The sequence below is a fragment of the Leucoraja erinacea genome, chromosome 22 (genome assembly GCF_028641065.1).
Source record: "Leucoraja erinacea ecotype New England chromosome 22, Leri_hhj_1, whole genome shotgun sequence".
Lineage (NCBI taxonomy): Eukaryota > Metazoa > Chordata > Chondrichthyes > Rajiformes > Rajidae > Leucoraja > Leucoraja erinaceus.
In genome coordinates this window covers 4,899,235-4,922,349 of record NC_073398.1, presented here as the reverse complement: position 1 = coordinate 4,922,349, position 23,115 = coordinate 4,899,235, and the positions used below count along the sequence as shown (strand labels likewise).

General features: G+C 48.6%; 1 protein-coding gene across 2 annotated transcripts in view; it reads right to left on the bottom strand.

The window, feature by feature from the left end:
* itpr2 (inositol 1,4,5-trisphosphate receptor, type 2) overlaps positions 1-23,115 on the bottom strand; it is a 387,486-nt gene that overhangs the window by 174,859 nt on the left and 189,512 nt on the right. For both annotated transcript variants that reach the window (XR_008725216.1, XM_055652809.1), the window contains exons 48-53: positions 22,289-22,414; positions 18,661-18,836; positions 17,152-17,316; positions 14,220-14,418; positions 10,345-10,472; positions 7,188-7,353 (exon numbers count right to left, since the gene is read on the bottom strand). Coding sequence is in view for 1 of the 2 variants with exons in the window: in XM_055652809.1 (XP_055508784.1) it covers positions 7,188-7,353; positions 10,345-10,472; positions 14,220-14,418; positions 17,152-17,316; positions 18,661-18,836; positions 22,289-22,414 (960 nt within the window). In the remaining variant the exon portion in view is untranslated. The remainder of the gene's footprint in view (positions 1-7,187; positions 7,354-10,344; positions 10,473-14,219; positions 14,419-17,151; positions 17,317-18,660; positions 18,837-22,288; positions 22,415-23,115) is intronic.

Below are 23,115 nucleotides of genomic sequence, written 5' to 3'. Positions count from 1 at the left end.
CAGCCATGATCATATTGAATGGCGGTGCAGGCTCGAAGGGCCGAATGGCCTACTCCTGCACCTAATTTCTATGTTTCTATGTTTCTATGTTTCTACACTCGGGTCATTTGTACAATGTTTTACCGAAGCCAATTAACCTACAAACATGGACGTCTTTGGAGTGTGGAAGGAAACTGAAGATCTTGGAGAAAACCCACGCAGGTCACAGGGAGAACGTACAAACTCCGTACAGACAGCACCCGTAGTCGGGGTCGAACCCGGGTCTCCAGTGCTGCGTTCGCTGTAAGGCAGCAACTCTAGCGTGGAGCGTGGGAAGAAACTGGAGCACCTGGAGAAATCTCAACGCGGTCACCGGGAGAACTCCACACAGACAGCACCCGCAGACTGGATCAAACCCAGGATCGGTCTCTGGCCCCCGCAAGGCAGCAACTCTACCTCTGCACCACCGTGCTGCCCCTATGTTCTGGCCAGCCAGTATTTGCGATCAACGTTGGTTGCCACTGTACACATGGCTCTCCCCAAAGGGGCTGTAAACCTGGCCCTTCAAACAATCCATCTGTTGTCCACACTGTCGTTGGGTGGCCAACACTGGGCATGCAGTGGTGAGGAGCCAGCCATGGACCCAACAGAAGAAGCAAGGAGCAACTACTGATGCAGCTGAACCAGGATCCTCCATGTTTAACTTGGCTCCACCTCAATGCCAACACATAGATTTAGCTTAGTTCACAGATACAGCGGGGAACCAGGCCCTTCGGCCCACCCAGTCCGTGCCGACCAGCGATCCCCGCATACTTACACTATCCTACACACACTAGGGACAATTCACAACAAGCCAATTAACCTACAACCCTTTGGAGTGTGGGAGGAAAGCAAAGATTTTGGAGGAAACCTACGCAAGAATATCACGGGGAGAATGTATAAACTCCGTACAGACAGCCCTTGTAGTCAGGATGGAGCCCGGGTTGTCTGGTGCTGTAAGGCAGCAACTCTACCGCTGCACCACTGTGCTGACTCACTCCAATGTGATTTTCTATGGTGACAAAGGGAAACTCTTTACTTAAAACTAAACTCGGGTTCCTGGAGTGTGGGAAGGTTGCCTCTTCAGTGATTTCCTGATCCCACTGCTCTGTACCCTGGCTTCCTCCGGGCAAGGCTAAAACGCCCATACACCGGCCACCGCGCCCAACCGATAGAATCGACAAGGTTAGTCCGTGAAACGCTTCCTTGCTTTTTACAACCAGGCGGTTCAATGGTCTCGTTTCGTCCGCAGCAAGCTTGATAAACAGGAACCTGCATGTTTAGCGTTGCCAAAGCTGTGAACACTTCGCCTCAGCCTAAGGCTCAGTGGGTGAATTGTTGCGATGTGAGATCACTCCGCACAACCTGATGCCAAGGCCCACGTCTTCCTGCATTACCCTCTATTTCCAAGCTGCCGACTTCAATGGAGCTTTCTCTACACACGGTCCACTGTTTAAAGTGGCATCACAGGTAGATCAGGGTGGTCTGAGCCTGAAGAAGGGTCTCGACCCGAAACATCATCTACTGCTTTTCTCCAGAGATGCTGCCTGACCCGCTGAGTTACTCCAGCATTTTGTGTCTATCTTTGGGACATTGATTAAATTCCTTTACACAGCACACAAGAACACGGTGCCAAACTATGACGGGGCCATAAAGCCTTCTCAGAGGTGCAGTGCCCAGAAGGCAACGTTATGTAACCCCAGCGTCACTCTTGACTACGTTGTATATCATGTCTCTGGGATATAGGCCAACAACTCCTTCATGTTGTATCTGTGGTGGTCTCCTGGTGGAACGGTTCCTGAAGCCCCTCATATACTTCTTCTGCAGTTGTACTGGGCTCTGGTAAGACCACATATGGAGTATTGCGTACAGTTTTGGTCTCCTAATTTGAGGAAGGACATCCCTGTGATTGAGACAGTGCAGCGTAGATTCACGAGATTGATCCCTGGGATGGCGGGACTGTCATATGAGGAAAGATTGAAAAGACTAGGCTTGTATTCACTGGAGTTTAGAAGGATGAGGGGGTATCTTATCGATACATATAAAATTATAAAAGGAGCTAGATGCAGGAAAACTGTTCCCAATGTTGGGCGAGTCCAGAACCAGGGGCCACAGTCTTAGAATAAAGGGGAGGCCATTTAAGACTGAGGTGAGAAAAAACTTTTTCACCCAGAGAGTTGTGAATTTGTGGCATTCCCTGCCACAGAGGGCAGTGGAGAACAAGTCACTGGATGGATTTAATAGAGAGTTAGATGGAGCTCTAGGGGCTGGTGGAGTCAAGGGATATTGGGAGAAGGCAGGCACGGGTGATTGATTGGAGACCACCAGCCATGATCACAATGAATGGCGGTGCTGGCTTGAAGGGCCGAATGGCCTCCTCCTGCACCTATTTTCTATGTTTCTTCTGGACGTCCCGTCCCCGAGGTGGGAGGTCCGCACATCCCACCCGTAGAAGGGGGCACCCCTTGTGTGAAAGACCCCTCCCCCTGGTGGAGCGAGTTCTCACTGCCCAACAAGGGTGGCAGGGTGGCGCAGCGGTAGAGTTGCTGCCTTACAGCGCCACAGACCCGCGTTCGATCTTGGCTTCGGGCGCTGTCTGTGGGGGGAGGGGGGGGTGGACCTCCAGAAGCCCACCCAGCCCCTCATGACGTGGCTTCTAGATGTCCCGTCCCCCTGAGGAGGGAGGTCTAGACGTCCCACCCGTACCTATTTTATTTGAGTGTGACTTGATTATATTTACAGTACATACAGTGTTATCAGCCCTGTTTGGATAGCATGGCAAAGCAAAGCCTTTCACTGTACCTCGGTACGAGTGAGAATAATAATCCTAAACCACCTTTAGCCTGAGCCCTTTGTACAGATGATGCCAAAACTCACTCAGCACCAGCCGACACCACCGCATGAATCTGACTGTCTCCATTACACATGGTTTTCCAAGGATGATTTAGTTGCTTTATGTTATCCTGAAATGTTATGACTTTCATGAAACAAAAAAATAGTGAAAAGTTCCCAAGTGTTGGCTGGTAACTGCTTGATGTATTACTGCACAAGTATCGAATTTTAACTGTATGGCAGAATTTATTTTAGCCTGCACTTTGTTAGTTTAGTATTTGCTATTTAGTTGTCCAAAGTACGTTTCTGCGCAAAGTGTTATATTCTCATCAGCCTTGCACACAGAGAGTGGTGAGTGTGGAATTCTCTGCTTCAGAGGGCAGTGGAGGCCGGTTCTCTGGATACTTTCAAGAGAGAGCTAGATTGGACTCTTAAAGATAGCGGAGTAAGGGGATATGGGGTGAAAGCAGGAACGGGGTACTGATTGGGGATGATCAGAGTCAGGGAATATGGGGAGAAGGCAGGAACGGGGTACTGATTGGGGATGATCAGCCGTGATCACATTGAATGGCGGTGCTGGCTCGAAGGTGCCGAATGGCCTACTCCTGCACCTTTTGTCTATTGTCCCCGTGAAAACCACATTTAAGCCACTCATTAAAACTATTGCCCCCAAAGAACCACAAATTAGATGGTTCCTTGATTAAAATCCTTTACATAGCACACAAGAACACTGTGCCAAATGATGATGGGGCCATAAAGCCTTCTCAGAGGTGTAGTGCCCAGAGGGAAACATTATATAACCCCAGCATCACCTCGACTACCTTGTGCATCGGTTCTCTGGAACGTGGGCCAACAACTCCCTCAAGTTGTTTATGCAGCTAGTGTTTCGATGGTTTCTGTGCCCTGACCTATTAACCACTCTGCACACAACACTTGACATTCTTTGTGTAGGAAGGAACTGCAGATGCTGGTTTAAACCAAAGATAAGACACAAAATGCTGGAGTAACTCGGTGGGACTGGCAGCATCTCTGGAGAGAAAGAATGGGAGACGTTTCGGGTCGAGGCCCTTCTTCAGACTGATGTCAGGGGAGAGGGAGTTACATAGATAAGGAAGTGTAAGGTGTGAAAATAGGTCAACGGGAATGGAGATCAAGGAGAATGTTAGCTGGGAGTTATTCTTGGCTGGGAGTTATCTACTTTTATTTAATCTCTGTGCAAAGCAAACAGAGATAAAACGTAGTCGGAAACAGTACGACTGGTCGGAGAACTAGGAAGGGGGAGGGATGGAGGGAGAGGGAAAGAAGGGTCTCGACTGAAACGTCACCTATTCCTTCTCTCCGGTGATGCTGCCTGTCCCGCTGAGTTACTCCAGCGTTTTGTGTCCCAACTTGATCTTCTTTCCAGGGTTGGAAGTCGCCCCAACCTCTGCCGTGGATGCACCTTTGCTCATGACTTGGTCGATCAACATCCCTTTACAGCTTTCTGTTTCCTGGTACCAGCTGTGCTCAGCTCATGACTTTGAGCGCCGTACCAAACTCTGTGCCTTCATTCCGCACTCTTCCCATAGACTGGATTCTGGAAAATTGGGAATGCAGCGGCAAATCCCAACAGCCATGATTGGGTGTGTCTTCCTAACGTGAGCGCACATCTCTCCCCCCCCCTCCTCTGTCCCGTTGGCCGTTCACCCGTCTCACACCGCTTGTTTAAGCTCTGATATGATATTTTACCAATTGCCCTTCCAAAGGGCAGCACGGTGGTGCAGCTGGTAGAGCCACGGCCCCAGAGACCCAGCTTCGATCCTGACCTTGGGTGCTGTCTGTGTGGAGTTTGCATGTTCTCCCCGTGACGGCATGGGTTTCACCCTCCCGCGCACGAAAGGATTGTAGGCTAATTGGCTTCGGTAAAGATTGTTAATTGTCCCTTGTGTGTAGGATAGCATTAGTCGCTGGTTGGCGCGGACTCAGTGGGCCGAAGGGCCTTTTTGATTGCCGTATCTCTACACTAAACTGAAGGCCTCTTGTTCTGCTGACTTCTGTCAAGTAAAGATTGCGTGCCACAGTGAAGATATGTCCGAGACACTACCTTTTTGATTGCCGTATCTCTACACTAAACTGAAGGCCTCTTGTTCTGCTGACTTCTGTCAAGTAAAGATTGCGTGCCACAGTGAAGATATGTCCGAGACACTACACTTGGAAAACATTAGGCTTGTCTTGGCGGAAAAACCAGATCAATTTCTTAAGACATGGACACCTTTTACTGAATTTTTACATCAATTAGTATGGTGAAACACAAATTTAAATTTAAATCCGATGCTAGGTTGGGTGAGGGGGGGGGGGGGGGGGGGGGGGGGGGGGGGGGAGGGGGAGGGTATATCTCCATCTCTTCGTATTCCTCTTTCTCTCTGCTGCACTGCTTTGGTAGCTCAGGGGACTTTGAACGTTTTTCCTTCCATTATTTATTATGTAAAAGAATATGTGTGTTATGATTGTGTTTATAGTTTGTTTGGTTGTTTTGTTGTTTGTCTTTTGCACAAAAGTCCGCGAGCATTGCCACTTTCATTTCACTGCACATCTCGTATGTGTATGTGACAAATAAACTTGACTTGACTTGACTTTTCCCTCGTTCTTTTCTCTTCTATATCCTTTCACCTTTTCCTTGCTTGCTTTCTCTGTGTTTTGTTTTTTGCAACTTAGGTAATAAGGTTAAAAATGTAGCTGTACAATAATTGTATAGTTCTAGATGCCGAATGTTTGATCTTTGTACAACTGCTAATAAAATTTAAAAAATATATATATATATACCATTTTAAAAAAGATTGCGTGGTGGAGAGTGTGGGGCTGTTGGTGGTGGTACCAAGTGACCCAAGGAGATCGCAAAGTAGTCCATCGGGAGGGGATTGCTGTTCAACAGGGGTCACAGCTTAAGGATAAGGGGGAAATCCTTTAAAACCGAGATGAGAAGAACTTTTTTCACACAGAGAGTGGTGAATCTCTGGAACTCTCTGCCACAGAGGGTAGTCGAGGCCAGTTCATTGGCTATATTTAAGAGGGAGTTAGATGTGGCCCTTGTGGCTAAAGGGGATCAGGGGGTATGGAGAGAAGGCAGGTACGGGATACTGAGTTGGATGATCAGCCATGATCATATTGAATGGCGGTGCAGGCTCGAAGGGCCGAATGGCCTACTCCTGCACCTAATTTCTATGTTTCTATGTTTCTAGCATGGGTCACATACAGGGAGATCTTCTGCCATTGACACGATGCAGGTGTTGCAGGAAATGCAGCAGTGTGCCTGTAACACTGGCTGGAGATGCACTGGCCGCAGGATGAGGTTTATTTTAATTTAGTTTGGTTTACAGAAACAGGCCCTTCGGCCCGCCGAGTCGGCGCTGACCAGCGATCCCCGCACGCTAACACTATCCTGCGCACCAGGGACTATTTACAATCTTTACCAAGCCAATTAACCTGCAAACATGTACGTCTTTGGAGTGTGGGAGGAAACCGCAGAAAACCCACGCAGGTCACGGGGAGAAGGTACAAACTCTGTACACACAATCCCCCGAGTCAGGATCGAACCCTGGTATACTGGACTTTATCTTGCACTAAACGTTATTCCCTTTATCCTGTATCTGTACACTGGGGATAGCTCGATTGTAATCATATATGTCTTATGTAATCATATGTTGCCATAAGGCCGTCTCAGAGGTGTAGTGCCCAGAGGGAAACGTTGTATAACCCCAGCATCACCTCGACTGCCTTGTGTATCGGCTCTCTGGAACGTGGGCCAACAACTCCCTTAAGTTATTTATGCAGCTAGTGTTTCGATGGTTTCTGTGCCATGACCTATTAACCACTCTGCACACAACACTTGACATTATTTGTGTGGGAAGGAACTGCAGATGCTGGTTTAAACCAAAGATAAGACACAAAATGCTGGAGTAACTCGGCGGAACAGGCAGCATCTCTGGGGAGAAGAGAAGGGTGACGTTTCATGTTGAGACCCTTCTTCAGACTGATGTCAGGGGAGAGGGATAGATAAGGAAGTGTGAGGTGTGAAAATAGGCCAATGGGAATGGAGATCAAGGGAAATGTTGACTAGTTCATTAGCTGGGAGTTAGCTGCTTTTAAAAAAAATCTCTGTGCAAAATGTAGTCAGAGACGGCAAGACTGGTCTTTCCGTGTCAATGTTTGATGACCCTGACAATGGCGCACACCCTTGGTCCTCGAGATCGAGGCTTGATCGGCTGCTACTGATCGAGACTCATGAAGGGGAACGGGTACTTGCCGAATGGGCAGCAGTGTCCCCAGTAACACACGTCCCCTCCGCAAGACCAACCTACCACAGATGAAGCACGATGTCTTCAAGACCTCCTCCTTCTTCTGCTTCTCGCTCCTCAGGTCGGCGAATGTGTCGATGATGACCCCAAAGATGAGGTTCAGAACGATGATGATGACAACAAAGAAGAACAGGAGATCGTAGACCACCCGTGCAAAGAAGAGGGGCTCCTGAAACGAGAAGGGGCAACTCCATCAGCCGGGCCTACCATGAGCATCTGAGCATCACAGGGCGGGATTTGCTCAACAAAGCACAGAGCAGCTCCTACCTTCATGCTTTAATGTGTCCAAGTATCCATCTACAACTGGATGGGATGGGTAAGAAGGAACTGCATGTGCTGGCTTACATCGAAGATAGGCACAAAATGCTGGAGTAACTCAGCGGGACAGGCAGCATCTCCCGAGAGAAGGAACGGGTGACGTTTTTGGTCGAGACCCTTCTTCAGACTGAGGGAGTCTAGAGATATGGAAGGGAAAGGCGTGAAAAGGACAGATCAAAGCAGACATTGATCACGGAAATTTACAATGGTTGGCTGAGGGGAAGGTGACAACGAGGCTTACAATCAATAAAATTAATCAGGAGGACAGTGAAACTAGTCGAACTAGGGTGGGGGAGTGATGGAGAGAGGGAAAGCAAGGATTATTTGAAGTTAGAGAAATCAATATTCATATGTCCTCCTGATTAATTTTTCTGTTTGTATGCCTTGTTGTCACTTTCCTCTCAGCCAACAATGAAACATTGTACATTTCCTTGATCACTGTCTGCTTTGATCTGCCATTTTCACTCCTAGTCCTTCCATATCTCTAGTCTCCCGCTTCTCTGACTCTCAGCCTGAAGAAACATCTTGACCCAAAACGTCACCCATTCCTTCTCTCCAGAGATGCTGCCTGACTCGCTGAGTTATTCCAGCATTTTGTGTCTACAACTGGATAGAGACAGTCATAAACACCATCCTTTCACCCCTTGGATGGGGAAATCACGGAAGCTAATCAAGATTGCAAGATGTAATGCTTGAGAAGGTCGACACCATCATAAAGGACATAGCAACCTTCTTGAAAGGCCTCCCATTCACTTGCTCCATCAGTGACACACAGTGGCAGCAGCTAACATTATCATAATCATATTTTATTAGCCAAGTATGTTTTGTACTTTGATTTGATTTACCAATAAAATGCAACGGAACACACTAAACACATTTTAACATAAACATCCACCACAGTGACCCCTCCACATTCCTCACTGTGAAGGAAGACAAAAAGTAGTTAAATCTCTTTCCCTTCTTTGTTCTCCCGTGGTCGGGGGCATCGAGCCTTCCGTTGACGTGGCGATCTTGGCTCCCGTAGCCGGCGGCGTTTGGGCCCTCGTGTCGGGGCGGTCAAGCTCCTGCATCGAGGGGGATTCTCAGCTCCCCCACGCCGGGCGATCTGACCCCGGGTCGGGGCTGGACAAAACCTTCTGCGTCGTTTGGAGCTTCCCGACATCGACACCGAGACTGTGAGCTTCTCCCAGCCTCCGATGGTAAGTCCACGTTCCCGCGGTGGGGCTCAAATTCAGTCTCGAGCAAGGCCGCCAGCTCCATGATGTTAGGCCGCAGAGCGACCGGAGATACGATCAATACAATCACATCTCCGGCAAGGTAAGAGATTAAAAAAAGTTTCCCCCGACCCCCTCCCCCCCCCCCCACATAAAACAAACCAGAGAACACTGAAACATACAATCAAAACACACTAAAAATAACAAAAAAAGACAAAAAGACAGACTGTTGGCGAGGCTGCCATCATTTGGTGCCCCCTGGTGGTATTGTGAGGTAGTACAGAAAGCAAACTCAATGTTAGCATTTATTTCAAGAGGGCTTGTATACAATAACAGGGACGTAAGGCCACATTTGGAATATTGTGAGGAATTTTGGTCCCCATATCTGAGGAAGGACATGCTGGCTCTGGGGAGGGTCCAGAGGAGGTTTACAAGAATGATCCCAGGAATGAGTAGGTTAACATATGATGAGCGTTTGTCAGCACTGGGCCTGTACTCGCTGGAGTTTAGGAGAATGAGGGAGGACCTCATTGAAACAGACAGAATAGTGAAAGGCTTGGATCGAGTGGATGTGGAGAGGATGTTTCCATTAGTGGGAGAGTCAAGGACGGGAGGTCATAGCCTCAGAATTAAAGGAATTTTTTAAGGAAGGAGATGAAGAGACATTTCTTTCGTCAGAGGGTGGTGAATCTGTGGAATTCTTTGCCACAGAAGGCTGTAGAGGCCAAGTCAGTGGATATTTTTAAGGACGAGATGGATAGATTCTTGATTAGTACGGGTGTCAGGGGTTATGGGGAGAAAGCAGGAGAATGGGGTTAGGAGGGAGAGATAGATCAGCCCTGATTGAATGGAGTGGACTTGATGGGCCGAATGGCCTAATCCTACTCCTATCACTTACGATCTTATGAACCTCGCTGATGGAGTCAGTCAATGGGAGGCCTAGCAAAGAAGGTTGCTACGCCCTGTATAATGGTGTCAGTCTTCTCAAGTACCATATCATGCAATCTTCATTGGTATATCCACAGGATGCAGTGCGCCAACTCGCCAAGACTCCTTACCCACCACCTCTACCAGCCAGAAGCACCAGGGCAGCTAAAGCATGGGGACACCAGCAGCTCGACGGGCCGAATGGCCAACTCCTGCACCTATTGTCTATTGGTGGAAACCCACGCGGTGGCAGGAAGAACGTGCAAACTCCACACAGACGGTACCAGAGGTCAGGATCAAATCCAGGTCCCTGGCACTGTGAGGTAGCAGCTCTACCACTGCGCCACCCTGCCAACACATTTCTTCCCAACCAATTGTTCAAGCGCTATTGATTGCAACATGCGCCTTAATTTAGTTCAACAAAGAAACTGACAAGTTACTAAAGAACCTGTGCGTATAGAAAATGTGTGTGTATATACACATGGCCTCGACCCGAAATATCACCCATTCCTTCTCTCCAGAAATGCTGCCCGTCCCGCTGAGTTACTCCAGCGTTTTATGCCTACCTTTGCTTTAAACCAGCATCTGCGGTTTTTTCTTACACATCTGCAGCTCCTTCCTACACACATCCAGCTTAGGCACGGACTCAGTTCCCACGACCCCGTGTGCGCGCAACCTATCGGGCTGCAACGGCCACTTACGTTCTTTGAAGGCTTTCTCAGCACGTCACCCACACCACCTCCATTCCGCAGCCCCTGGTTGAGAACGGTGACAATGCACCTTAGCAGAGTATCGCATGTCTGTTCCAGCATGGTGTTATCTTGGCCCTCTGTTGAAGAAACAAGAACATTACTTTAGTTTAGGTTAAAGATACGGAGTGGGAAAACAGACCCTTCGGCCCACCGAGTCCGCGCTGACCAGCGATCCCAACACAACAGCACCATCCCACACACTAGGGACGATTTACAATCTTTACCGCAGCTAATTAATCTACAAACCTGTACGTCTTTGGAGTGTGGGAGGAAACCGGCGCACCCAGAGAAAACCCACGCAGTCACAGGAAGAACGTGCAAACTCCATACAGACAGCACTAGTTGTCAGGATTGAACCTGGGTCTCTGCTGCTGTAACTCTACCCTTGAGTAACCGAGCCGCCCTCTACTTGTCTCCACTGTTTATAAAGGCACTGTACGTATGAAGTCCTCGAAACATCTTCCTCGGCCCCCTGTTGGCTCCTCAGGGTGCTTTAACCTTCCAGTAACCTTTCCCTTCTGACTGGTCAGTGTCGCCACGATTACTACAACAGCCTTAACACAAATCCCATTGTCAATGAAGTTTCATTGTGGTGTACGAGTGTTTAGTTTAGTTTAGTTTAGAGATAGAGTGGGGAAACAGGCCCTTCGGCCCACCGAGTCCGCGCCGACCAGCGATCTCCGCACATTAGCACTATCCTGCACACACAATTTTTCCATTTACCAAGCCAACTAACCTACAAACCTGTACGTCTTTGGAATGTGGGAGGAAACTGTAGATCTTGGGGAAAACCCACGCAGGTCTCGGGGAGAAAGGTACAAACTCCATACAGAGAGAACCCGTAGTCGGGATCGAACCCGGGTCTCTGGCGCTGTGAGGCAGCGACTCTACCACACCGTCACCGTGGCTGACGAGTGCAGGCAGAGAAGGGGAGCAAGGACTGAGGGTGGGATCGGACCAGGACCAGGACCAGACGCTGGGCAGGACAGGACAGGAGTGAGGACAACTAGTTTAGTTTAGAGATACATGAGAAACGGCCATTCAACCCACCGAGTCCGTGCCGACCAGAGACCCCGCACACTAACACCATCCTACACACATTAGGGACAATTTACAAACCTGTACGTCTTTGGAGTGTGTGGAGGAAACGGGGAGATCCCGGAGAAAATCCACGCAGGTCACAGGGATAACGTACAAACTCCGCACAGACAGCAGCCGTGGTCAGGATCGAACCTTGGTCGCTGGTGCTGTGAGTCTACCGCTACGCGATCATGCTGTATATAAAATTATGGGCGGTATAGAAAGGGGAGACAGTTGGAACTTCTTCCCCAGGATGGAATTAGCCAACTCTGGAGGGTACAGAGAAAGGCCTGGGTAGAGTGAATGCGGAGAGGATGTTTCCACTAGTGGGAGAGTCTAGGACCAGAGGCCACAGCCCCAGAATAAAAGGATGTACCTTTAGGAAAGAGATAGGAAGGAATTTCTTTAGTCAGAGAATGGTGAATCTGTAAAATTTATTACCACAGGCAGCAGTGGAGGCCGTCAATTGATATTTTTAAGGCAGAGATTGACAGATTAATGATTAGTGCGGGTGTCAGAGGTTGTGGGGAGAAGGGGATAGGAGGGAGAGACAGATCAGCCACGATTCAATGGCGGAGTAGACTTGATGGGCCGAATGGTCCAAATCTGCTCCTAGAAGTTATGAACTTATAGCTGTAAGGTGAGTGGGAGAAAGTTTATCGGAGAAGTGATTGTTTTTACACAGAGGGTGGTGAGTGCCTGGACTGTGTTGCCAGGGGTGGTGGTGGTGGCTGGTATGATAGTGGTGTTTCTGAGGTGTTTAGGCTCTACCGGCTGTGAAGGCTGTGTAGAGCAGCGGGCCACAGGCTGCCAATAGGTGTACGAGTTTATTACTGATATAAATATAAAGTCATGAGGATGAAAATCTTAAAGTACAACAACATTTTAATATCGGGCATCACGGTGGTGCAGCGGTAGAGTTGCTACCTTACAGCGCCAGAGACCCGGGTTCGATCCTTACTATGGGTGCTGCGGCTGCCTACTCCTCCTACTCGATCTACTCCTCCATTCAATCATGGCTGATCTATCTCTCCCTCCTAACCCCATTCTCCTGCCTTCTCCCCATAACCTCTGACACCCGTACTAATCAAGAATCTATCTATCTCTGCCTTAGAAATATCCACTGACGTGGCCTCCACAGCCTTCTGTGGCAATGAATTCCGCAGATTCACCACCCTCTGGCGAAAGAAATTTCTCCTCATCTCCTTCCCAAAAGAATGTCCTTTAATTCTGAGGCTGTGACCCCTGGTCCTAGACTCTCCCACTAGTGGAAATATCCTCTCCACATCCACACTCTATCCAAGCCTTTCACTGTGCTGTACATTTCAAAGAGGTCCTCCTTCGTCCTTCTAAACTCCAGCGAGTACAGGCCCAGTGGTGTCAAACGTTCATCAGATGTTAACCCACTCATTCCTGGAATCATTCTTGTGGACCTTCCCTGGACCCTCTCCAGGGCCAGCACGTCCTTCCTCATATACAATGGTTCACAATATTCCAAATGTGGCCTGGCCAGACCAAGTCTAATTCACTTGTGAAGCCCGGCCCTGATACATTGACTGACCATATCCCCCCCACGGATGCCGCCCGATCCGCTCAGTTCCTCCAGCTGCCCCCCTCACCCTTTGCTACAGGGTGGTGCAGCGGGTAGAGCTGCTGCCTCCCCAGCACCGGCGACCCGGGTCAGATCATGATCGCGGGCGGTGTTTGTGTGGTGTTTGCACGTTTTCCCCGTGACCGTGCGGCTTTCCCCCGGGTGCTTCGGTTTCCTCCCACACTCCAAAGCTGTGCGGGTTTGTAGGTTAACTGGCCCTCTGTGAGAATTGTCCCCGATGTGTCGGGAGTGGATGAGGATACAGGATAACCGACAACCACCGTGTGAACTGATAGTCGGCGCGGACCGAGTGGGCTCAAGGGCCTGTTTCCAAGCTGTCTCTTTCAATTCATTCCATCAGCTCCAAAATCTACATCTCTTCCCCTCCCCCACAATCAGTCTGTGGAACAGACCTGACCTGAAACGTCACCCATCCACGTTCTTCTGAGATGCTGCCTGACCTGCCGAGTTACTCCAGCACGTTGTGTGTGCGCTTTTGTTTGTTGTGAACCAGCATCTGCAGTTCCTTGGAACTCCAAGTCACATTTCCCAATTGGTTGTGAAGCATCAATCTTAAAGGGCCTGTCCCACCAGCATGCGACCAGCGCGACCAAACATGGTGGCTTGAGGCGTGCGGCCTCGCGGGGCCGGTCCCGCTTCCAACCGCGGAGGCGTACGGAGTTGTGCGGGGTTGGTCCCGACATCATACTGACCAATCAGCTGGGCAGGAGGCGGGCCGACTGAATTTGGACGTCGCACGGCGTCGGGCGGTTACGTCATTGCGCAATGCCACGTGCTAGGCGTACGGCGTCCAGACGCTCAATGCGGCCACGGGCCGACAGGCCGTTGCCGCGCGGAATTTTTGGACAGTGTCAGTTTTTCGGAGCCCCGCGCAATGTCGGGACCAGCTCCGCACAACTCCATACTGCTCCGGCGATCGAAGTGGGACGGCCCCGCGAGGCCATACGGCTCAAGCGACCACGTTAGGTCGCGCTAGATGCATGCAGTCGCATGCTGGTGGGACCGGCCCTTTACTTGCATTGTCTTTAGCGGAAGGGGGGAGGGGGGAAGGAATAAGATGCTTCAATGAAGATAATTATCTCGCGTTACAATGCACTCAAATCCAAACGGTATTGGTAAGGAACGGAGGGACCTGAGAGAGAGGACTTGTTCTTCTCCAGTTGTTCAACCGCCATGATGAAGTCATCTTGCAGGAAGAGGAAGCCCACGATGGAGAAGAGGTAGACGAGGATGAGAGCCAGCACAGCGGTCAGGATAATGGAGCGGCCATTACGGGTCACGCTCTTTATTACATTCAGCAACGTTTCCTGTCTCTGGATCAGGTCAAACAGCTGGGGGAAAGAGAAAGCTCCCATTACAACGGGGAAATCACAAACGACAATAATGGAAAGTAAACAGTTTAATAAAAACCCAGCACGGTTTGGGAACGGCCCCGTCCAAGGCCACAAGAAACTCTACCAAATTGTGGACGCAGCCCAGACCATCGCACAAACCAACCTCCCTTCCATTGACTCCATTTGCACATCACGCTGCCTCGGCAAGGCCAGCAGCGTAATCAAGGGCGAGTCGCATCCTGGCCATTCCCTCTTCTCCCCTCTCCCATCGGGCAAAAGGTATGGAAGTGTGAAAACGCACACCTCCAGATTTGGGGACAGTTTCTTCCCAGCTGTTATCAGGCAACTGAACCATCCTACCTCAACCAGAGGTAGTTCACTCCCCTGAACTACTATCTACCTCATTGGTGACCCTCGGACTATCCTTGATCAGACTTTGCTGGCTTTACCTTGCACTAAATGTTATTCCCTTATAATGTATCTATACACTGTGGACGGCTCGATTGTAATCACGTCTTGTCTTTCCGCTGACTGGTTAGCACGCAACAACAGCTTTTCACTGTACCTCGGCACACGTGACAATACACTAAACTGAAACACTTGAGTCTGTGAATATGTCTTCTGGATCAGAAAGGTTGTAGAGTCAAACTTCCCAATCTGTTGAAAATGACAGGGAAAATGATTGCCCCAAATATGATTGAATCGATTGAAAGATGCAACATGGAAACAGGCCCTTCGGCCCACCGAGTCCATGCTGACCACCGAGTCTATGCTGACCATCGATCGCCCATTCACAGCTTTTCTATGTCACCCCATTTTCTCACCCACTCACTACACACTGGGGACAATTTACAGACGCCAATTAACCCAAACCTGCATGTCTTTAGGATGTGGGAAAACACTGGAGCAGACAGAGGAAACCCAATAAGGAGGCACGGTGGTGCAGCAGTAGATTTGCTGCCTTACAGCGCCTGAGACCCGGGTTCGATCCTGACTACGGGTGCTGTCTGTATGGAGTTTGTGTGTTCTCCCCGTGACTGGGTGGGTTTTCTCCAGGAGCTCCGGTTTTCACCCACATTACAAAAGCGTAGAGGTTTGTAGTCTTAAACCCCTGTCCCACTGTACGGGTTCATTCAACAGTTCTCCCCGAGTTTGCCCTGGTTCGAACTTGGAGATTTACGGTAATGGCCCCTCGTCAGTATGCTGAAAAATCTTCACGAGTCTTCCCGTGCTTACCTGCCGTTAGCGAGTCTTCCCGAGTACCCGCCGTTAGCGTTACGAGCCGCTAAGAGACGTCCCCGAGCTCCGACGTACCCGCTACATTCATTCTCCCTGCTTACCACGAGTTTGATTTTTTTTTTAACTCACGAGGCTCTTGAATGAACATACAGTGGGACAGGGCTATAACACTCGCTCCAATATACTCTCCCCTTGTTCCCATCAACACTCCCCTAGATTCTATCACTCACCTACACACTAGAGACGATGTGGGGACCTACCGACAGGTTTCTGAGATCTGGGAGGAGATCAGAGCACCCGGGGAGGGGGAAGCAAATGGGGGGGGAGAGAGAACCTGCATGGTCATAGGGAGAGCATGCAGACTCCCCACAGACAGCACCAGAGGTCTGAATCCTCCAGCTTGAAAGGCTACAGAGAAGATTTACCAGAATGGTGGCAGGACTCGAGTGACTGAACGAAAGGGAGAGGTTGAGCAGGCTGGGGCTCCATTTCTTGGAGTGCAGGAGGGTGAGTGGTGATCTTATAGAGGTGTGCAAAATTATGAGAGGAATAGATCGGGCCCATTATAGGGGAACTGAGAACCAGAGGACACATAGGTTTAAGGCGAGGGGGGGGGGGGGGAAAGATTTAATAGGGAACCTGAGGAGTAACTTTTTTAAACAAAGGCTGGTGGGTGTATGGAACGAGCTGCTGGAGGAGGCAGTTGAGGCTGGGACTATTGTAACACTTAAGAAACATTTGGACAGGCACATGGATAGGACAGGTTTAGAGAGATATGGGCCAAAAGCAGGCAGGTGGGACTAGTGTAAGATGGGGCATATAGGTCTGCATGGGCAAGTTGGGCCGAACGGCCTGTGTGATTTGTTTAAGAGGGAACTGCAGATGCTGGAGAATCGAAGGTTACACAAAAAAGCTGGAGAAACTCAGCGGGTGCAGCAGCATCTATGGAGCGAAGGAAATAGGCAACGTTTCCCGAAACGTTGCCTATTTCCTTCGCTCCATAGATGCTTCTGCACCCGCTGAGTTTCTCCAGCTTTTTTGTGTGGCCTGTGTGATTTTATGGCCTAGAGCGTAGATTGGACTTTGAAAATGTTACCAAAACCTAGCATCTCATGCATGCAGTCTCACTGGACTATTTCTTTACACTTTGTTACTCGGGGATTGTGCTCAGATATGGAAATATTTTACTGAACTGTATGCAAACAAGGGATTTGACTGTGCTTTTGCCCATGTGACAATAAATCTGCTGATTACTCCAGCATTCTGTGTCTATCTTCGGTGTAAACCAACACCTGCAGTTCCCTGCTACACCATTGTATTGTATTGTCTTGAATCAAATGTGAGGCCCCGGTTCTGTGAGATGCACCATTGCAGTCCGATGCAGAATAAAATGCATCCCAAAACACTAGATATCACATTCGGGGAAATCGATGGCTTCTTCCAGAGCCTGTGTTTTTTTTTTAAATTTCAGATGGTCGATCTATCACTTACCAGGAAACTGTAAAATAACTCGTGGACAAAGAGACCAAATATGCAGACGACCACATAGAGAAGGTGGTACAAGAAGGGTACATCCATCACAACCGCCTTGTAACCCTGGGTGAAGGTTCCACGATTGCCCACAAAACTGACCAAGAACACGATTTTATTGCACAGCTAAAAGAAATACAAGAGAATAAGATTTCAGTGAGCACAAGAGAAAAGTATGTTAAACATACATTTAACCACTTGTCAATCCACAGCTATTAACCATGTTGAGAGATACTCACAGAGTCATAGAGTGATACAGTGTGGAAACAGGCCCAACTCGCCCACACCGGCCAACAATGTCCCATCCACCCTAGTCCCACTTGCCTGCGCTTGGTCCATAACCCTTCAAACCTGTTCTATCCATGTACCTGTCCAACTGTTTGTTAAACAATGGGATAGTCCCAGCCTCAACTACCTCCTCTGGCAGCTCGTTCCATACACCCACCACCCTCCTGTGTGAAAAAGTTACCCCTCGGATTCCTATTCAATCTTTTCCCCTTCACCTTGAACCCATGTCCTCGATTCCCCTACTCTGGGTCTGTGCATCGACTCAATCTATTCCTCTCATGATTTTGTATACCTCTATAAGATATCCCCTCATCCTCCTACGCTCCATGGAATGAATGATGGAAGTCCACAGCTTGATTAAGAATGGGACTGAAACTTGTTTCTTCTTCATTACTTTTAGTTTTAGATTAGAGATACAGAGTGGAAACAGGCCCTTCAGCCCACCGAGTCCATGCTGACCCGCGATCACCCTGTACACTAATATAATCCTACACAAACTGTGGACAATTTATAATGTTACCAAGTCCATTAGCCTACAAACCCGTGCGTCTTTGGAGTGTGGGAGGAAACGGGAGCAACCGGAGAAAACCCACGCAGTCACGGGGAGAACGTACAAACTCCGCACAGACAGCACCCGTGGTCAGGATGGAACCCGGGTCTCTGGCGCTGTGAGGCAGCAACTCTGCCGCTGTGCCACCGCGCCACTTTCTGAAGCAGTTTTCCCGAAAGCCTGACCATGCGCAACAAATTGCAGAGAGTTATAGACGCAACCCAGACCATCACACAGACCAACCTCCCTTCCATTGACTCCATCTACACCTCACGCTGACTCGGCAAGGCCAGCAGCATCATCAAGGACCAGTCTCAACCCGGTCACTCCCTCTTCTCCCCTCTCCCATCAGGCAAGAGTTACTGAAGTGTGAAAACGCACACCTCCAGATTCAGGGACAGTTTCTTCCCAGCTGTTATCAGGCAACTAAACCATCCTACCACAACTACAGAGCGGTCCTGAGCTACTATCTACCTTATTGGAGACCTCGGCTGTCTTTGATCGGATTATATCTTGTACTAAGGCCACCCATCCTTTCTCTGCAAAGATGCTGCCTGAGCCGCTGAGTTACTCCAGCACTTTGTGCCAATCTTTGGGTATAGACCAGCTTCTGCAGAACCATTGCTACTTACATTGAGAGCTCCCAGGAGCATCAAAGTCGGACACAGCCCGATGGTGTAGATGGATCGGAACATCACGGACACGGTGAATAGTCGGATTCCATGAGGCTTGGGGATGAGGATAAGCAAGACAGTGCAAACAATGAGAACTATCCAGAGCAGCAGCGAGAACAGGGGCAAGATTGTACCTGCAGAGGGGAGGAGGAAAGATGAGAGTGTCGAGATAGTTGGTAGCAGCAACGCCTTACTGGGACAAACAAGATCACGCACAGGAACTCAGTCAAAGGCACTGCACGCCGACTATAATAAATATCATAGATATCTCACTTATAACTGGAGTTTAGTTCAGAGATAAAGAGCGGGATCAGGCCCTTCGGCCCACCGAGTCCGTGCCGCCCAGCGATCCCCGCACATTAACATCATCCTACACACATTAGGGACAATTTACAATTATCCCAAGCCAATTAAGCGACAAACCTGTACGTCTTTGGAGTGTGGGAGTTTCAAGAGAGAGTTGGATAGAGCTCTTAAAGATAGCGGAGTCAGGGGATCTGGGGAGAAGGCAGGATTGTGGATGATCAGCCATGATCACAATGAATGGTGTAGGTATGTTACAAAACCTACCTGAATCGTGGCTGAGAATCTTCCCCACCCCGTGTGTGTGATTTTGGCGCTGTTTAGAGGGGGCGGGTTTAAAACACGATTTTTACTAGGCTGTTGCAATCAAAAATGTTCAGCCTAGTAAATCATTAACGAAAAATCGCTGAAAGACCCCGTCGCAAAAGGTATTATTAGTTTTTATGGCCTTGTATAATAGTTATAGTAGTTTAAAAATCACTCTCTAAACCCGCGACCTCTCGCAGCCCCAGGGTTTTATAAAGCAAACAATTAAAGGTATGTACCTTATTTTTACATTAAAAGGGGCTTCCTAAGAACCCTGTATATAAAGTTTTCTATAGCGAGTAGTTCATTTTGGGCTCTTTATATCCCGCAGTATTTTTCTGGGCATTTGGGGCACAAATCCACTGCAATGTGAACGTTCTAAACCAGCGCGTTCACAGGAACCCACTAGAAAGCTGATTTAAAATGGACTTTAATTTACAGCAATTGAACACTAAATTCCTTCCATTTGGCCTATAAATTAATGTAAATGAGATTTTAAAATCATGTTTTATTGTGAATTATTTATGAATATTATTTGGACACTTGGGCTATTTAAAAACGTTAATCATTTATTAAGAAATGGATAGATGTTTAGATCTAGTAATTGAAGTTTGAAATTTGCTACACTTGGGTAACTAACTAATTATATGTTTTAATTTCAGGTCATCCAAGTAAGATTATTTTATGTTTGTTTCAGAATGGTTCAATCTACGATAACTGAAAATTTCATTCAGTTCTCTTAATTTTTAAGAAGGTTATGGCCTTTTGACTGTCCATGATCACAGCTTTTTTGTTATGTCCATAGAAAATCAATAGGGAACAAGATGCTAATTTCCGAGTATGAAAATGGCCATAACTTTTTAAATACTTGAGATATGAAAATGAATTAGGTGTCAAATTAAACTTATTTTTATGCTTTATCTGATGGGATAAATTACAGACTTGATTTTTTTAATCTCAAAATTTTGTAACATTGCTAAATGTTGGTGCTGGCTTGAAGGGCAGAATGGCTGACTCCTGCACCTATTGTCTATTGAATCTGCAGATCTTGGAGAAAACCCACGAGGTACATTCTCCGTACAGACATCTTCTGTAGTCGGGATTGAACCTGGGTCTCTGGCGCTGTAAGGCAGCAACACTACCGCTGTGCCACCGTGCCATTCAGAAACATAGTTCAGTTTAGTTTAGTTTAGAGATACAGCATGGAAACAGGCCGTTCGGCCCATCGAGACCACGCTGACCATCGATCACCCATTCACACCAGTTCCATGTTTTAATACACTTTCACACCAACTCTCTGCACACACGGGGCAATTTTACGGTTGTCAAATAACCAAACACGCACGACTCTGTAGTGTGGGAGGAAACCGGAGCACCCAGAGGAAACCCACCTGGTCACGGGGAGAACGTGCAAACCTCACGCAGACAGCACGAGAGTCAGGATAAACCTGGGTTTAGTTTAGTTTCCAGATACAGTGTGGAAACATGCCCTTCGGTCCATCCAGTCCGTGCTGTCCAACTCTATACACCAGTACTATCCTACACACCAGGGACATTTTACAATTTTTACCAAAGCCAATTAACCTACAAACCCGCGAGTGTTTGGAATGTGGGAGGAAACTGGAATGTTGGCAGAGCACCAGAGACCGGAGGTTCCATCCTGACCTTGGGTGCTGTCTCTGTGGAGTTCGCACGTTCCCCCTGCAGCCGCATGGGTTTCCTCTGGATGCTCCGGTTTCCACCCACATCTTAAAGACGTGCGGGTTTGTAGATGAATTGGCCCTCTGCAAATTGCCCCCTAGTGTATAGGGAGTGGATGGGATAACATAGAACTAGTGTGAACATATGATCGATGGGTCAGTGTGGACTCGGTGGGCCAGGGGGCCTGTTTCCACGCTGTATCTTTCAATCAATCACAGTCTCGCTGTTGCTGCCCTTGCAGTTGCGTGGCCCTGTGTTCTTTAGAGTTGTTGTGTTGAGGAACTATGTGCAGTGGCGGAGGTGGGTAGTGCCAGAGGTCGGACAGAGGTTCCCCATGTTGGGGGAGTCCAGAACCAGGGGTCACAGTTTAAGAATAAGCGGTTAGGCCATTTCAGAACAGAGATGAGGAACAACCTTTTCACCCACAGAGTTGTGAATCTGTGGAATCTGTGGAGGCCAATTCACTGGATAGATGTCTTCAAGAGAGAGTAAGATATAGCTCTTAGGGCTAACGGAATCAAGGGATATGGGAAGAAGGCAGGAACGGGGTACTGATTTTGGATGATCAGCCATGATCATATTGAAGGTAGACAAAAATGCTGGAGAAACTCAGCAGGTGCAGCAGCATCTATGGAGCGAAGGAAATAGGCAACGTTTCGGGGCCCAAAACGTTGCCTATTTCCTTCGCTCCATAGATGCTGCTGCACCCGCTGAGTTTCTCCAGCATTTTTGTCTACCTTCGATTTTCCAGCATCTGCAGTTGCTTCTTAAACACATGATCACACTGAATGTCGGTGCTGGCTCGATGGGCTGAATGGCCTACTCCTGCACCTATTTTCCATGTTTCTGTGACATGTCGCCAAGAACAAAGGGAGACCCAGCATGGGGGAAGCATTGAGAGGGAAAACAAAGGAAAACCTGGCGGGGGGGGGGGGGTGGGGGGGGGGGGGGGGGGGTGAGGAGGGGGGCCGCTGAGAACTAAAGGGGATTACAAATGGAATTCTTTGTAACTTTGATAGTGTCCTTTATGTGGTGACTCTTTGCATACCTTGGGCTGGCAAAACAAAGAATACCACTGTGACACATCACATGTCCCAATGAGGTATCATTCATTCATTAGACGATGATGGGTCACAAGGGGGCAATTGAGGGGGCCAAAACCTCACCGAGTGTTGGGGCAGGTTTGTCGGGCTGAAGGGCCACCTGCGGTGTCGGGTGAACTGGGAAAGCATCCGGGTTACATTTTTTTTAAATGAATTTTAAAACTCAAACTTACTCTCATCACCTTCATCTCCAAATGGATAGAACAGGGCAACGGCCAGGTTGATAAACACGGCAAAGTTGAACGAAATGTTTCCCCACAGCGACATGTTCTTCGAGAACCAAAACAGGCCTGGGTTGTCTGAAGAGAGGCACATTGAGGTGATTAAAACTCTCACAGTGGCCGTCCAGTATAAATCTGCACCTGCCCGGCTACAGTGACAGAACTTACGCACTTACAAAGAATGACATCGATCGCACAGAAAGGGCCATCGCTTCCAAACCGGCCCCCCTCAAATCCCCTCCCACCCACTTTGTCATTGAAACCCGCCAAATAGTGAAAGGCCTGGATAGAGTTGATGTGGATGTGGAGAAGACGTTTCCACTAGTGGGAGAGTCTAGGACCAGAGGGCACAGCCTCAGAATTAAAGGACATTCTTTTGGAAAGGAGATGAGGAGAAATTTCTTTGGTCAGAGGGTGGTGAATCTGTGGAATTCATTGCCACAGACGGCTGTGGAGGCCAAGTCAAGGGATATTTTTAATGCTGTCATTGAGAGGTTCTTGATTAGTACGGGCGTCAGGGGTTATGGGGAGAAGGCAGGAGACTGGGGTGAGGAGGGAGAGATAGATCAGCCATGATTGAATGGCAGAGTGGACTTGATGGGCCGAATGCTATGGGAGGATGTCAATCCGCTGGTGCAAAGGGCGCAAAGTCAATTGACGATGATGTTGACAGGACACGAGGGACTGAGCTATAGGGAGTTATAGGCAGACGAGGACTTTATTCCTTGGCATGTAGGAAGCTGAGGGGTGATCTTATGGAGGTGCATAAAAACATAAGT